Source organism: Zalophus californianus, chromosome 10 (genome assembly GCF_009762305.2).
Source record: "Zalophus californianus isolate mZalCal1 chromosome 10, mZalCal1.pri.v2, whole genome shotgun sequence".
In the NCBI taxonomy this organism is placed as follows: Eukaryota; Metazoa; Chordata; class Mammalia; order Carnivora; family Otariidae; genus Zalophus; species Zalophus californianus.
Window position 1 is genome coordinate 91418563 of NC_045604.1, and position 15642 is coordinate 91434204.

Here is a 15642-nt window from a genome sequence, read left to right on the forward strand (position 1 = left end):
TAATCTTTTCAGTCACTTATCTTTGAGATTAATTTTCTTAAAGCTTTAGAAGGAGTTTCCTATATAGAAGGTGAGGTGGGACAGAATATCTTTCTTAGCTTTAGAGTCCTCTCCTGTAGGGTTCCTTCTGAGAGGCTTCTGGGATGTATCAAGTGATATGGCCTCCCAGTGTAGACCTTCCTCTGGTACTTTCTCATATCTGCCTCTTGTGAGTCTCTCCCCACTCCAAGCTTAAATTTCAGATCCTTTCCTCCAGAGAGGATCTCTGCTTGCTCCTGCTTGGAATCAGAAATGCTCCTGATCGCCCACTTGAGGGTCCCCCTTTACAAGGCAGTCTCAGCATGAGCTTCCCAACCCTGAAGAGGGTCCAGAACTTCATCAGTGATCCCAGTGCTACAATGGCATTTGCTTCCACAATTAGCATTTTCTAACTGCTCACTGTTTCCTTTCTTTTGTTTGGTTTCTTCTTCTTCTTCTTCTTTTTTTTTTTTCTTGTTTTCTGGTTAAATTGTTTTTCTCTCTTTTGTTTGTAAGCCAACTATTGTATTAAAGATGCATTTGTTTTAATTTTGATCAATTTCTAGTTTTGTTTTACCAGCAGTACTTTTCAGAATATATAATCTTCCATGTTGTAGAAATAGAATCATCTTTGCATTTTTTTTAGATTTTATTGTATTTATTTGAGAGAGAGAGAGAGTAAAAGAGAGAGCACAAGAAGGGGTAGGGTCAGAGGGAGAAGCAGACTCCCTGCTGAGCAGGGAGCCCGATGCACGACTTGATCCTGGGACTCCGGGATTATGACCTGAGCTGAAGGCAGTCGCTTAACCAACTGAGCCACCCAGGCGCCCCCATCTTTGCATTTTAAAAAGAGAACACACGTCACTTAAATTTCCTTGGGCTTGTGTAGAATCATTTATCCCAAATATCTGATTATTGTGGTAAATCCTCTTTATATACATTCTGGATAACTTTTGCTTGCAATATTTATTTCTTCTTTTTAAAAATCAACATTTAGGTGTAGGTTCCATGTCAATTCCTTTTTGATTCTGTCATATTTGAATAAGTATTTGCTCTAGAATGATGTAGGGAAGAACGGGGCAGCAACCACGTTACAGTAGACAATGTGCCTTGAACCCACATTCTCATTAAACCTCTTGTGTCCACATCCTCAAGGTCTTAGGTCAGTGTTTAGTGTCCCTCCTTCAAGCAAAGCTAGGACAGCACACAGTAAGTGAGGTTTTTTGGTCACAGCTTCTCTTTGTGGTAATTTAGACACCACATGAAATGGAAGTCTGATAGAATAAATACTCAAAAATATGTGCTCAATAAATGCGTTAAGTGAGTATTGAACTTCTTAATGGACACATCCATTTGCAGGTGTCATAGGCAGATCACAATCACTATGACTAACACTGGTGTAATTATTTTCCCATACATCCCTTCTCCACATCTGCTCTTCCATTCATTTCTTATCTATTTTGTGATCTCTGTTCCTACACTGCAATCAATCATGCTATTTTCCATTGCCTGGAAGATAAACTTACAACTCTTCAGCCTGACACAGAATGGGAACTTCTGTGATATTTTGCTCAACCCTAACAAAGTGGAAAGTAAGATAAAAAACCAGCATTATTAAAATCTTTGCCATGCTTCTGCTTTATGTTTAGGAAAGAGAGGTAAAGGACAGAAAAAAATAGTTGCTATCTCTGGTATTATACCATGTAGGCAGAGGGGTGCTTGTTGAATTTAGCAGCAGAAGCAGAACTAGTTTTGAGAGAAGAGAAAAGCTTAGTGGTTCTTGTTTGCATTTCTGTACCACAGCCTGGCTGAGACATCAAAAGACTAGGGATACATGCTTAGTTGGAGGAAAAAGCCTTTAAACTTTGCATGGGTAATATGTGAAAATAATTGAGAATTGTACTCAAAAATATGACTTTAGTGATATAATTTATATTGACAGCTTGAATCTGAAGCCGCCTTATTAAAATGATACAAGAGCTGAGTGAGAACCTTTGTATGTGTGGAAAACATATGCCTTATTATGCTAAGAAACTACAGGAAGAAGGATTCCCAAAAGGAATTTACTATGGAAGATCAATAAATATCAATAACCCATAGGAAAGTTATTGAAGACATAAAACATATGGATGGTGAAACAAAAAACCCCATGATTTAACACATCTCTATAAAAGTTAGTTCAACCTAATTTACCTGGGAATGTCAGTGTGATGAAATACTTTAAACGATCCAGTTTATCCTCCTGTGCATCGATCTTAACCTTGACCTTCAGGATGTAAATGTTGCCAAACTTGTTTTTGAGGTGCTGAGGGCTACCCAGGCACAGGAACTTTCCCTGCACCATGATGGCCAGCCTGGTACAGAAGGCATCACATTCCTCCATTCTAGCAAAACATGATAGCATAGAAAGTTCTGGTTTGGAGGACATTCTGTAGTTCAAACGGAGCCAGGATTTTGTGACTCTGTTTTCAGTGTGAAATGGAATTTGCTAATCATAAAGATCATAGTTGGAAAGTGAAAAGCTTTCAAACAATTAGTAGTAGAGTACTAATCCCCAGACACAACAGCTCCTGAACGTCTTGCTCTTTCCCCATTCTTAATTATTTAACTCAACAAAGATTTGTGGTCATTCCATTCATTAGTACTAAGGTGGAAATCACATACCTATGCAAATTTACTGTCAATATTCCTAACCCCAAATAATTCTTGCATATAAGCCACTATCATACTTGCCAACCCTCATTCAAGCATCCAAATGAGTCACACCTATGGGAAGTTATAATGATGGCTTTGCCACTTTCACGTGTCCATGTCACAGCATCCCAGAGAAGGTGTCGGGCTACAGGGTCCATGCCAGTTGATGGCTCGTCCAGCAAAATGAGTGAGGTCTTTCCCATTAGGGCAATAGCAGTACTCAGCCTACGTTTGGTTCCTCCACTTTATGGTCATAGAAGGAGAGAAAATTTAGGGGAAAGGGAAGTTATATAAATTAGTAACTTATAGGACAGAGCACAAACATATCCACAAACATGTAATATAGAATTCCACAATGCTGATTAGTTGTACTTCAATAAGTTAGCAAACCCAGTACAGGTGTATATACCAATTAATTTTCTTTCTTTTTTAAATTTAATTTAATTTTATTATGTTATGTTAGTCACCATACAGTACATCATTAGTTTTTGATGTAGTGATCCACGATTCATTGTTTTCATATAACACCCAGTGCTGCATGCAGTACATGCCCTCCTTAATACCCATCACTGGGCTAACCCACCCCCCACCCCCCTCCCCTCTAAAACCCTCAGTTTGTTTCTCAGAGTCCATTTCATTTGAAATGTAGATGAGTGACTTTTTTTTAAAAAAATCATTTGAGACACAGAGATACAGAGAGAGAGAGAGAGAGCACGAGCAGGGGGAGAAGCAGAGGGAGAGGGAGAAGCAAGCTCCCTGCTGAGCCAGGAGCCCGATGGGGGCTTGATCCCAGGACCCTGGGATCACGACCTGAGCCAAAGGCAGACACTTAACCATCTGAGCCACTCAGGTGCCCCTGTAGATGAATGATTTTATGTAACTGATTTTAGGTACACTATCAGGGGCATTTGTTTACTTGTGCTTAGGGTACCATGATTTCCCAAGTATAAAAATCTACCATAATTCAAGGGACCTAGATTCCTTCTTTCTTGGGAGACAACCATATGGACACTCGGAAGAATAATATAATCTCTTTTGAGATTTAGAGGCTACAGTTCAAATAGAACTGGGATATTTAGTTCCATCTCTGCAAAGGAAAGACATGGAACTACATTGATTTGTCTTATTACTATTACCTGAAACCTAGCAACTTGTGAGATAGTTTTACAATTAGATAATTGTGTGACAGAGGGACCTGGGTGGAGCTGTGCTCATTTATTTCAAACATCAGAAACATAGGGAAGCATGTCAACATTAATGGCAGCAACAAAAAGATCATCATAATGAAATGACTCACCTGTAGGTTCTGATAAGCTTGTCAGCATGGGGTTCCAGTTGCACTGAACTCAACCATCTATTCACATACAGCTGAATTTGGGGCTCAGAGACTCCCCATAATCTGGCACACATGATCATTATTTCCCGACCAGTCATGTATTCCAGCAATGCATCAGATTGAGGACAATAGCCAACTCTTGACTTCACCTGATTATGAGAATTGTCTTAATAAGGACCCAAGTCATCTATCCCGCTGAGCATCCCTGGATGAGATAGAAGACCACAGTCCTCCAGGCCATGTCTCTAAGAATCTTACCAAGAATTTTTCTTTTCTAAAGCCTACACAGCGATGGCTGCTGGATCTATTGTAATAAGTTGGAATAACAGGTTCCTCAATTCACTTTTAATGATCTTAGGAATGAAAAAGTTAAAATCCCGGAGCCCACTGAATTTGGAGTAGTATTAGAATATGAGATTCTCTCCTCATTAATAAGAAACTCTAAAGGACATGGCCACCATGGAAGTTTTTTGCACTGGGTACAACTTACACATTTGTAGATCTTGTTTCACAGTAAGGCTGAACCAGAAGCAAAGCCTTTCCCCACTCCCACAAACAGGAGAATGCAATGAGTGTTGTTTTCCCAATAACCAACCCTTTAATGGATTTGCATTCAGAGGCACACAGACAAGAGAAAAAGATAACATCATTTTATTAAAATTAATTAAAGTTAAAAATAGTTAAAATTATTCTAAATACTTAAAATTCATACCTTTTCCTCTGAGATTTTATTAATTAATTTACAGTAATCCCAGGTTGTTTACACCCCTAATCTCTTGCCAGAAATCAAAATAAACCCTTTCTTCTATTCTAGGTATAAAATTATTCTCCCATCTAATTTTGAAAGTAAATGAGCTTCATACAACCATAACTCAATGAACAAAGAAAAAGATAACCATGAATGCCATCAGTAGAAACAATACTCACGAGAAACATATTTGAAATGACTTCAGATATTGGGATTATCAGATCAAATGTGCAAATGATTGTGCAAATGATACATTTTTAAAACTTAAAAATATATTAATAAAAAAATGAAGCTGGAGGTATCACAATTCCAGATTTCAAGTTGTACTACATCTTGTAGTAGTAATCAAAACACTGTGATACTGGCACAAAAACAGACACATAGATAAATGGAACAGGATAGAAGCCCAGAAACAAACCCATGATTATATGGTCAATTAATCTTTGACAAAAGAGACAAGAATATACAATGGGACAAAAACAGTCTCCAGCCTCTTCAACAAATGGTGTTGGGAAAACTGGACAGCTACATGCAAAAGAATGAAAATGGACTACTTTCTTTCACCACACACAAAAATAAACTCAAAATGGATTAAAGACCTAAATGTGAGACCCAAAACCATAAAATTCTTAGAAGAGAACACAGGCAATAATTTCTTTGACATTGGCCACAGCAAGATTTTTCTAGATATGTCTCCTGAGACAAGGGAAATAAAAGCAAAAATATAATATTGGGACCACATTAAAATAGAAAGCTTCTGCACAGTGAAGGAAACAACAAAACTAAAAGACAACCTACTGAATGCGAGAAGATATTTGCAAATGACATATACAATAAAGGGTTAGTATCCAAAATATGTAAAAAAGAACAAAATATGTAAAGAACTTATACAACTCAACACCCAGAAACCAAATAATCCAATAAAAAATGGGCAGAAGACATGAACAGACATTTCTCCAAAGAAAACATCCAGATGGCCAACAGGCACATGAAAAGATGCTTAACATCACTCATCATCAACGAAATGCAAATCAAAACCACAGTGAGGTATCATCTCACAGCTGTCAGAATGGTTAAAATAAACCACACAAGAAACAACAGGTGCTGAAGAGGGTGTGGAGAAAGGAAAACCCTCCTGCACTGTTGGTGAGAATGGAAACTGGTACAGCCACTGTGGAAAACAGTATGGAGTTTCCTCAAAAAATTAAAAATAGAACTACCCTATGATTGATCCAGTAATTCCACCACTGGGTATTTACCCCAAAGAGAGAAAAACACAATTCAAATGGATAAATGCACCCCAATGTTTATTGTAGCATTATTTACAATAGCCAAATTATGGACGCAGCCCAACTGTCCATTGACTGATGAATGGATAAAGAAGTGGTATATACATATATATACAATGGAATATTACTCAGTCATTTCAAAGAATTTCAAAGAATGAAATCTTGCCATTTGCAACAACATGGATGGATCTAGAGAGTATAATGCTAAGTGAAACAAGTCAGAGAAAGACAAATACCATATGATTTCATTTCATATGCAGAACTTAAGAAACAAAAAACAAAAGGGAAAAGAGGGAGAGAAACAAACCAAGAAACAGACTCTTAACTATAGAGGACAAATTGATGGTTATCAGAGGGGAGGTAGGTGGGGGATGGGTGAAATAGATGATGGCAATGAAAAGTACACTTATCATGATGAGCATTGAATTATGTATGGAATTGCTGCATCACTATATTGTCCACCTGAAACTGATATTATACTGTATGCTAACCATACTAGAATTAAAATTAAAAACTTTATAAAATTTAAAAAATCTTTATGAAAAAGAAAAGGATAAAGTCACTCGGATATTTTAGGAATGAACCATATATAACACCTAAAAACTAAAAATAAATAATAAATAAAGCATGTTACAAACTTTGTGAATGCATTTGACAGCAATTTAATGACAATGGAAGAAATTAACTTAACCTGGAGATTAGGTAATAAGAAAGCACCTAGGATGCAGCACAAAAATTAACAAAAATGGGGAATCATGAAAGTGAGAGATACATTGGAAATATCTGGATAGCTGAACTTGCAGAAGGAGAGAAAGAAAGGAACAGGAGAAATAGTTGAGGAAATCGTAAGTGAAAATGATCCAGAACCAATTAAAGATACCAATTGATAAATTGAAGAATGTCAACACATTCCAAGCAGGACAAAATTTTAAAAGATTCATATCTAAATATTTCATGTTGAAGCTTATGTAAAACAAAGAAAATATAAAAGGCAGCTACAGAGAAAAGAAAGATTATCTAAAAGGAATATCAGACTGAGCTAATTTCTCAAAAGTAGATGGAAACTATGGATGGTGAAATAACAGCTCAATTTGCTAAAGAAAAATAATGGCAAACCTCAAATTCTATAAACAATGAAAATATCTTTTGTCAATGAGGGTAAATAAGAGGTATTTACAGGTAAAAACAAAACATGAATAAGAAAATTTGCCTGTGAGTTTCAGATTGAGAATCTGCAACTGCCATTTCTATTCCATGCTGAGGAGAGGTTCTAGCCATTGTAATAAGGTAAGAAAAAAAAAGCATAGGGTTGGAAAGGAAAATAAACCTTTGTTATCTGGAGCAGTCAATGATTTATAAGTAAACATTCCAATATAATTTATAGATAAATATTAGAATTAAGAGAATTTAGTAATTTTGTTCAATACAAGTTCAATATTTAAAAATCAGTTGCACTCAGGGTGCCTGGCTGGCTCAGTTGGTTAAGCATTAGGTTCTTGATTTCAGCTCAAGTGATGATCTCAGGGTCCTGGGATCCAGCCCCACGTTGGGCTCTGTGCTCAGTGGGGAGTCTGCTTCTCTCCCTCTCTCTCTGCCTCTCCCCTTGCTCACAGACACACTCTAAAATAAACAAATAAATCTTTAAAAAAAATCAGTTACACTCAATAGACCACCAGCACATAAAAAATATAAAATCATTTAAATATTAAAACATAATATATATAGAAATAAATTGCACACAGTATTATTGCTTCTTGATCTTATATCCAAAGAAGCTGAATTCTCTGTTTAGTGTAAAATTCCTATACAACTTTAAAACCATTATTCTGAGACATTTAATGAGATCCAACACATGGAAAGATATGTTCACTACAAGTATGTCAATCTTCTGGAATCCCACTTAAAATCCCAGGATTTTTATGCAAAGATAAGCTAATTCCTCAATTCATCTATAATTTAATTTTTGTTTAATTTTTTAAAAAAGATTTATTTATTTTTTTGAGAGAGATCACGAGCAAGGGGAGGGGAAGAGATAGAGGGAGAGAGAAAATCCTCAAGCAGACTCCCCACTGAGCTTGGACCCCCAATCCGGGGCTTCATCCCAGGACCAAGAGATCATGGTCTTAGCCAAAATCAAGAGTTGGATGCTTAACTGACTGAGCCACCCAGGAGCTCCTCAGTAGAAATTTTTTTTTAAATTTTTTTATTGTTATGTTAATCACCATATATTACATCATTAGTTTTTAGTGCAGTGTTCCATGATTCATTGTTTGTTCATAACACCCAGTGCTCCATGCAGAACGTGCCCTCCTCAATACCCATCCCCAGGCTAACCCATCCCCCTACCCCCCTCCCCTCTAGAACCCTCAGTTTGTTTTTCAGAGTCCATCATCTCTCATGGTTCGTCTCCCCCTCTGACATACTCCCCTTCTCTTCCTCTCCTGTTATCTTCTTCTTTTTCTTTTTTCTTAAAATATGTTGCGTTATTTGTTTCAGAAGTACAGATCTGTGATTCAACAGTCTTGCACAATTCACAGCGCTCACCGTAGCACATACCCTCCCCAATGTCTATCACCCAGCCACCCCATCCCTCCCACCCCCAACCACTCCAGTAACACTCAGTTTCTTTCCTGAGATTAAGAATTCCTCATATCAGTGAGGTCATGTGATACATGTCTTTCTCTGATTGACTTATTTCACTCAGCATAACACCCTCCAGTTCCATCCACGTCGTTGCAAATGGCAAGATCTCATTCCTTTTGATGGCTGCATAATATTCCATTGTGTATATATACCACCTCTTCTTTATCCATTCATCTGTCGATGGGCATCTTGGCTCTTTCCACAGTTTGGCTATGGTGGACATTGCTGCTATAAACATTGGGGTACACGTACCCCTTCGGGTCCCTACATTTGTCTCTTTGGGGTAAATACCCAGTAGTGCAATTGCTGGATCGAACGGTAGCTCTAATTTCAACTGTTTGAGGAACCTCCATACTGTTTTCCAGAGTGGTTGCACCAGCTTGCATTCCCACCAACAGTGTAGGAGGGTTCCCCTTTCTCCACATCCCCGCCAACATCTGTCGTTCCCTGACTTGTTAATTTTAGCCATTCTGACGGGTGTGAGGTGGTATCTCATTGAGGTTTTGATTTGGATTTCCCTGATGCCGAGCGATGTTGAGCACTTTTTCATGTGCCTGTTGGCCATTTGGATGTCTTCTTTGGAGAAATGTCTGTTCATGTCTTCTGCCCATTTCTTGATTGGATTATTTGTTCTTTGGGTGTTGAGTTTGATAAGTTCTTTATAGATTTTGGATACTAGCCCTTTATCTGATATGTCATTTGCAAATATTTTCTCCCATTCTGTCAGTTGTCTTTTGGTTTTGTGGACTGTTTCTTTTGCTGTGCAAAAGCTTTTTATCTTGATGAAATCCCAATAGTTCATTTTTGCCCTGGCTTCCCGTGCCTTTGGCGATGTTTCTAGGAAGAAGTTGCTGTGGCTAAGGTCGAAAAGGTTGCTACCTGTGTTCTCCTTTAGGATTTGGATGGACTCCTGTCTCACGTTTAGGTCTTTCAACCATTTGGAGTCTATTTTTGTGTGTGGTGTAAGGAAATGGTCCAGTTTCATTCTTCTGCATGTGGCTGTCCAATTTTCCCAACACCATTTGTTGAAGAGACTGTCTTTTTGCCATTGGACATTCTTTCCTGCTTTGTCAAAGATAAGTTGACCATAGAGTTGAGGGTCCATTTCTGGGCTCTCGATTCTGTTCCATTGATCTATGTGTCTGTTTTTGTGCCAGTACCATACTGTCTTGATGATGACAGCTTTGTAATAGAGCTGGAAGTCCGGAATTGTGATGCCGCCAGCTTTGCTTTTCTTTTTCAGTATTCCTCTGGCTATTCTGGGTCTCTTCTGGTTCCATACAAATTTTAGGATTATTTGTTCCATTTCTTTGAAAAAAGTGGATGGTATTTTGATGGGGATTGCATTGAATGTGTAGATTGCTCTAGGTAGCATTGACATCTTCACAATGTTGCTTCTCCCAATCCATGAGCATGGAACGTTTTTCCATTTCTTTGTGTCTTCTTCCATTTCTTTCCTGAGTATTTTATAGTTTTCTGAGTACAGATCCTTTGCCTCTTTGGTTAGATTTATTCCTAGGTATCTAATGGTTTTGGGTGCAATTGTAAATGGGATCGACTCCTTGATTTGTCTCTCTTCTGTCTTGTTGTTGGTGTATAGGAATGCCACTGATTTCTGTGCATTGATTTTATAGCCTGCTACTTGACTGAATTCCTGTATGAGTTCTAGCAGTTTTGGGGTGGAGTCTTTTGGGTTTTCCACATACAGTATCATATCATCTGCAAAGAGTGAGAGTTTGACTTCCTCTTTGCCGATTTGGATGCCTTTGATTTCTTTTTGTTGTCTGATTGCTGTGGCTAGGACTTCTAATACTATGTTGAATAGCAGTGGTGAGAGTGGACATCCCTGCCGCGTTCCTGACCTTAGGGGAAAAGCTCTCAGCCTTTCCCCATTGAGAATGATATTCGCTGTAGGTTTTTCATAGATGGTTTTTATGATATTGAGGTATGTACCCTCTATCCCTATACTCTGAAGAGTTTTGATCAAGAAACGATGTTGTACTTTGTCAAATGCTTTTTCTGCATCTATTGAGAGGATCATATGATTCTTGTTCTTTCTTTTGTTAATGTATTGTATCACGTTGATTGATTTGCGGATGTTGAACCAGCCTTGCAGCCCAGGAATAAATCCCACTTGGTCGTGGTGAATAATCCTTTTAATGTACTGTTGTATCCTAGTGGCTAGTATTTTGGTGAGAATTTTTGCATCCATGTTCATCAAGGATATTGGTCTGTAATTCTCTTTTTTGATAGGGTCTTTGTCTGGTTTTGGGATCAAGGTAATGCTGGCCTCATAAAATGAGTTTGGAAGTTTCCCTTCCATTTCTATTTTTTGGAACAGTTTCAGGAGAATAGGTATTAATTCTTGAAATGTCTGATAGAATTCCCCTGGGAAGCCATCTGGCCCTGGGCTTTTGTTTCTTGGGAGATTTTTGATGACTGTTTCAATTTCCTTAGTGGTTATAGGTCTGTTCAGGTTTTCTATTTCTTCCTGGTTCAGTTTTGGTAGTTGATACATCTCTAGGAATGCACCCATTTCTTCCAGGTTATCTAATTTGCTGGCATAGAGTTGCTCATAATATGTTCTTATAATTGTTTGTATTTCTTTGGTGTTGCTTGTGATCTCTCCTCTTTCATTCATGATTTTGTTGATTTGGGTCATTTCTCTTTTCTTTTTGATCAGTCTGGCCAGGGGTTTATCAATCTTGTGAATTCTTTCAAAGAACCAGCTCCTAGTTTCGTTGATCTGTTCTACTGTTCTTTTGGTTTCTAGTTCATTGATTTCTGCTCTGATCTTTATGATTTCTCTTCTCCTGCTGGGTTTAGGCTTTCTTTGCTGTTCTTTCTCCAGCTCCTTTAGGTGTAGGGTTAGGTTGTGTATTTGAGACCTTTCTTGTTTCTTGAGAAAGGCTTGTATTGCTATATACTTTCCTCTCAGGACTGCCTTTGCTGTATCCCAAAGATTTTGAACAGTTGTGTTTTCATTTTCATTGGTTTCCATGAATTTTTTTAATTCTTCTTTAATTTCTTGGTTGACCCATTCATTCTTTAGTAGGATGCTCTTTAGCCTCCATGTATTTGAGTTCTTTCTGACTTTCCTCTTGTGGTTGAATTCTAGTTTCAAAGCATTGTGGTCTGAAAATATGCAGGGAATGATCCCAATCTTTTGGTACTGATTGAGACCTGATTTGTGACCTAGGATGTGATCAATTCTGGAGAATGTTCCATGGGCACTAGAGAAGAATGTGTATTCCTTTGCTTTGGGATGGAATGTTCTGAATATGTCTGTGAAGTCCATTTGGTCCAGTGTGTCATTTAAAGTCTTTATTTCCTTGTTGATCTTTTGCTTAGAGGATCTGTCCATTTCAGTCAGGGGGGTGTTAAAGTCCCCCACTATTATTGTATTGTTGTCAATGTGTTTCTTTGCTTTTGTTATTAATTGCCTTATATAATTGGCTGCTCCCATGTTCGGGGCATAGATATTTACAATTGTTAGATCTTCTTGTTGGATAGACCCTTTAAGTAGGATATAGTGTCCTTCCTCATCTCTTATTACCGTTTTTGTTTTAAAATCTAGTTTGTCTGATATAAGGATTGCCACCCCAGCTTTCTTTTGGTGTCCATTAGCATGGTAAATGGTTTTCCACCCCCTCACTTTCAATCTGGGGGTGTCTTTGGGTCTAAAATGAGTCTCTTGCAGACAGCATATTGATGGGTCTTGTTTTTTAATCCAATCTGATAGCCTGTGTCTTTTGATTGGGGCATTTAGCCCATTTACATTCAGGGTAACTATTGAAAGGTATGAATTTAGTGCCATTGTATTACCTGTAAGGTGACTGTTAACTGTCTGTTGTCTGTGTTCGTTTCTGCTCTTTGCTGCTTTTAGGTTCTCTCTTTGCTTAGAGGACCCCTCTCAATATTTCTTGGAGGGCTGGTTTCGTGTTTGCAAATTCCTTTAGTTTTTGTTTGTTCTGGAAGCTTTTTATCTCTCCTTCTATTTTCAATGATAGCCTAGCTGGATATAGTATTCTTGGCTGCATATTTTTCTCGTTTAGTGCTCTGAAGATATCTTGCCAGTCCTTTCTGGCCTGCCAGGTCTCTGTGGATAGGTCTGTTGCCAATCTAATGTTTCTACCATTGTAGGTTACATATGTCTTCTCCCGAGCTGCTTTCAGGATTTTCTCTTTGTCTCTGAGACTCGTAAGTTTTACTATTAGATGTCGGGGTGTTGACCTATTATTATTGATTTTGAGAGGGGTTCTCTGTGCCTCCTGGATTTTAATGCCTGTTTCCTTCCTCACATTAGGGAAGTTCTCTGCTATAATTTGCTCCAATATACCTTCTGCCCCTCTCTCTCTCTCTTCTTCTTCTGGGATCCCAATTATTCTAATGTTGTTTCATCTTATCGTATCACTTATCTCTCGAATTCTGCCCTCGTGATCCTGTAGTTGTTTCTCTCTCTTTTTCTCAGCCTCTTTATTTTCCATCATTTGGTCTTCTATATCGCTGATTCTCTCTTCTGCCTCATTTATCCTAGCATTTAGTGCCCCCATTTTTGATTGCACCTCATCAATAGCCTTTTTGATTTCGATTTGGTTAGATTTTAGTTCTTTTATTTCTCCAGAAAGGGTTTCTCTAATAACTTCCACGCTTTTTTCAAGCCCAGCTAGTATCTTTAAAGTCATGATTCTGAACTCTAGGTCCGACATCGTACTAATGTCCGTATTGAGTAGGTCCCTGGCTGACGGTACTACCTCTTGTTCTTTTTGCTGAGGTGATTTCTTTCGTCTTGTCATTTTGTCCAGAGGAGAATAGATGAATGAGAGCACAAAAGGCTAACAGGTTTACAACGTCCCCAGCAAATATACTGTATACAAATCAGAAAAGACCTGAAACCAGGGGAAAAGAAAGGGAAAGAAAGAAAAAAGAAAGAGAAAAAGAAAAAAAAAAAGAAAAGATAAAAACAAAAACAAAACAATTCAAAAAAGGCAGAATATGATCAAATATGATCAGGCTAGTGCATAGATCAGTGCCACACACTAGATTTTGGGCGTATTTTGGTCTGTTAGAAAAAAGTGCCTCCTAAAATTTTAAAGGAAGAAAGAGATATATGTACAAAATAAGGGTTGATACAATGAAGGGATGGAAGATGACTGTAAAGATGAAAATTATAAAAGATTTTATAAAAGGACTTGGTAAGATAAGTTGTTTGAAAAAAGAAAGAAGATTTAAGGAAAAAAAAAGGAAAAAGGGAGAGAATGTGATCAGGCGGGAGACTAGAACAAAGCCATACACTAGTGATTTAGGGTATATTTTGATCTGTTAGAAGAAACTGTACCTCAAAATTTTAAAGAGAGAACTACTTATATATATATGCCAAAAACAAGGGTAACTACTACGAAGGGATAAAATATGACTCTAAAAATGAAAAAAAAAATAAAAAATGTTTTTTTTTTTTAAAAAAAGGGATTGATAAGATGTTGGTTGAAAAAGGGAAAAAGAAAAATAAAAAAAAGTCAACAAAAATTAACTTTGATGAAATAATGAATCATGGTAAAAAAAAGAAAAAAAGCCATGAATCTATTATGTGCAGTATTCCCCTAGCGCTGGAGTTCTCCTATTCTCCTTGATCGGTAAACTTGGTCTTGGCTTGCTGGCTGTTCCTGCTGATCTTCTGGGGGAGGGGCCTGTTGCTGTGGTTTCCAAATGTCTTTGCCGGAGGCAGAATTGCCCCGCCCTTGTCGGTCCGGGCTAAGGAAGCTGCTCCGGTTTGCTCTCAGGAGCTTTTGTTCCCTGCAAGCTCTCGGTACAGCTTTGGAGGACCAGGGCAGAAATGGTGGCCTCCCAATCTCCACTCGGAGGAGCTGAGAACTCGGGGCTCTGCTCCTCAGTGTGCCCCCAGAGAAAAGCAGTCACTTCCGTGTCCCCGGTCTCCGGCCGCACTCCGTGCTCACCCGGCCTGTGATCCAGCGTTGCTATCTCTGGCACCCGACCCCGCGGGGAGTCTCCAAACCCAGCAGATCCCTGCAGTGCGTTCCCGCACCGCTCCTCCCCGGGAAGGAAGGGGAGTCTCCCCGGATCTGCCGCCTGCTGGATCCCTGCTGGAGGAGCCGTGCCCCGACTGGGCCGCAGATCACAGTTTATGGCAACACCGAGCTGAGAGCCCGCGACTCTGCTTCGTCTCTGCAGCCGGCTTCCCCGCTCTGATACCTGGGAGCTCTGCCGCACTCAGGCACCCCCGGTCTCTCTGTGACCCCAAGGGTCCTGAGACCACACTGTCCCGGGAGGATTCCACCCCCCGCTTAGCCACTGCAGCGGCGTCCCTCTGCCGAGCCAACTTTTAAAAGGTCCGATTTTGTGCTCCGCGGCTCTAGCACTTGCCAGAAGCGGCCGGCGGAGGCCCCTCCCCCGCCGTCTATCCTCCCGAATATCGCCTCGGATTCACTTCTCCGGACGTCCTACCTTCCAGTAAGTGGTCGCTTCTCTGTTCAGAGAGTTGTTGCTACTCTCCCGTTCGATCTCCTGTTGAGTTCGTAGGTGTTCAGAATGGTTTGATCCCTATTCAGCTGAATTCCTGAGACCAGACAAAATCTAGGTCTCCTACTCCTCCCTCAGTAGAAATTTTTGAGGCTAGAATGTAGTGGAATGATATATTTAAAGTGAGAAAAAAACATCTATACCAACGAAACTGTCCTTCAAAAATAAGGAGAAAATAAGAAATTCCCTAATAAACGAAAGATGAGGGAGTTCATTACCATCAGATCTACCCTACAATAAATGCTAAAAACACTCTTTTACATTGAAATTAATGGACACTAGACAGTAAATTAAAGCCATATGAAGAGATAAAGATCTCTGGTAAAGCTAAATACACTAGCTCCTATGAAAACCAGAATTGTTATAATTTTGATTTA

At 38.9% G+C, this 15642-nt stretch overlaps 1 protein-coding gene across 8 annotated transcripts in view; it reads right to left on the bottom strand.

Moving 5' to 3' along the window:
* Positions 1-15642, bottom strand: part of LOC113932549 (ATP-binding cassette sub-family A member 3-like) — a 172668-nt gene that overhangs the window by 4658 nt on the left and 152368 nt on the right. For all 8 annotated transcript variants that reach the window (XM_035722357.1, XM_035722352.1, XM_035722358.1 and 5 more), the window contains 3 exons: positions 4010-4197; positions 2785-2955; positions 2212-2402 (listed from right to left, as the gene is read on the bottom strand). In XM_035722357.1, coding sequence (XP_035578250.1) covers positions 2212-2402; positions 2785-2955; positions 4010-4197 — 550 coding nt within the window. The remainder of the gene's footprint in view (positions 1-2211; positions 2403-2784; positions 2956-4009; positions 4198-15642) is intronic.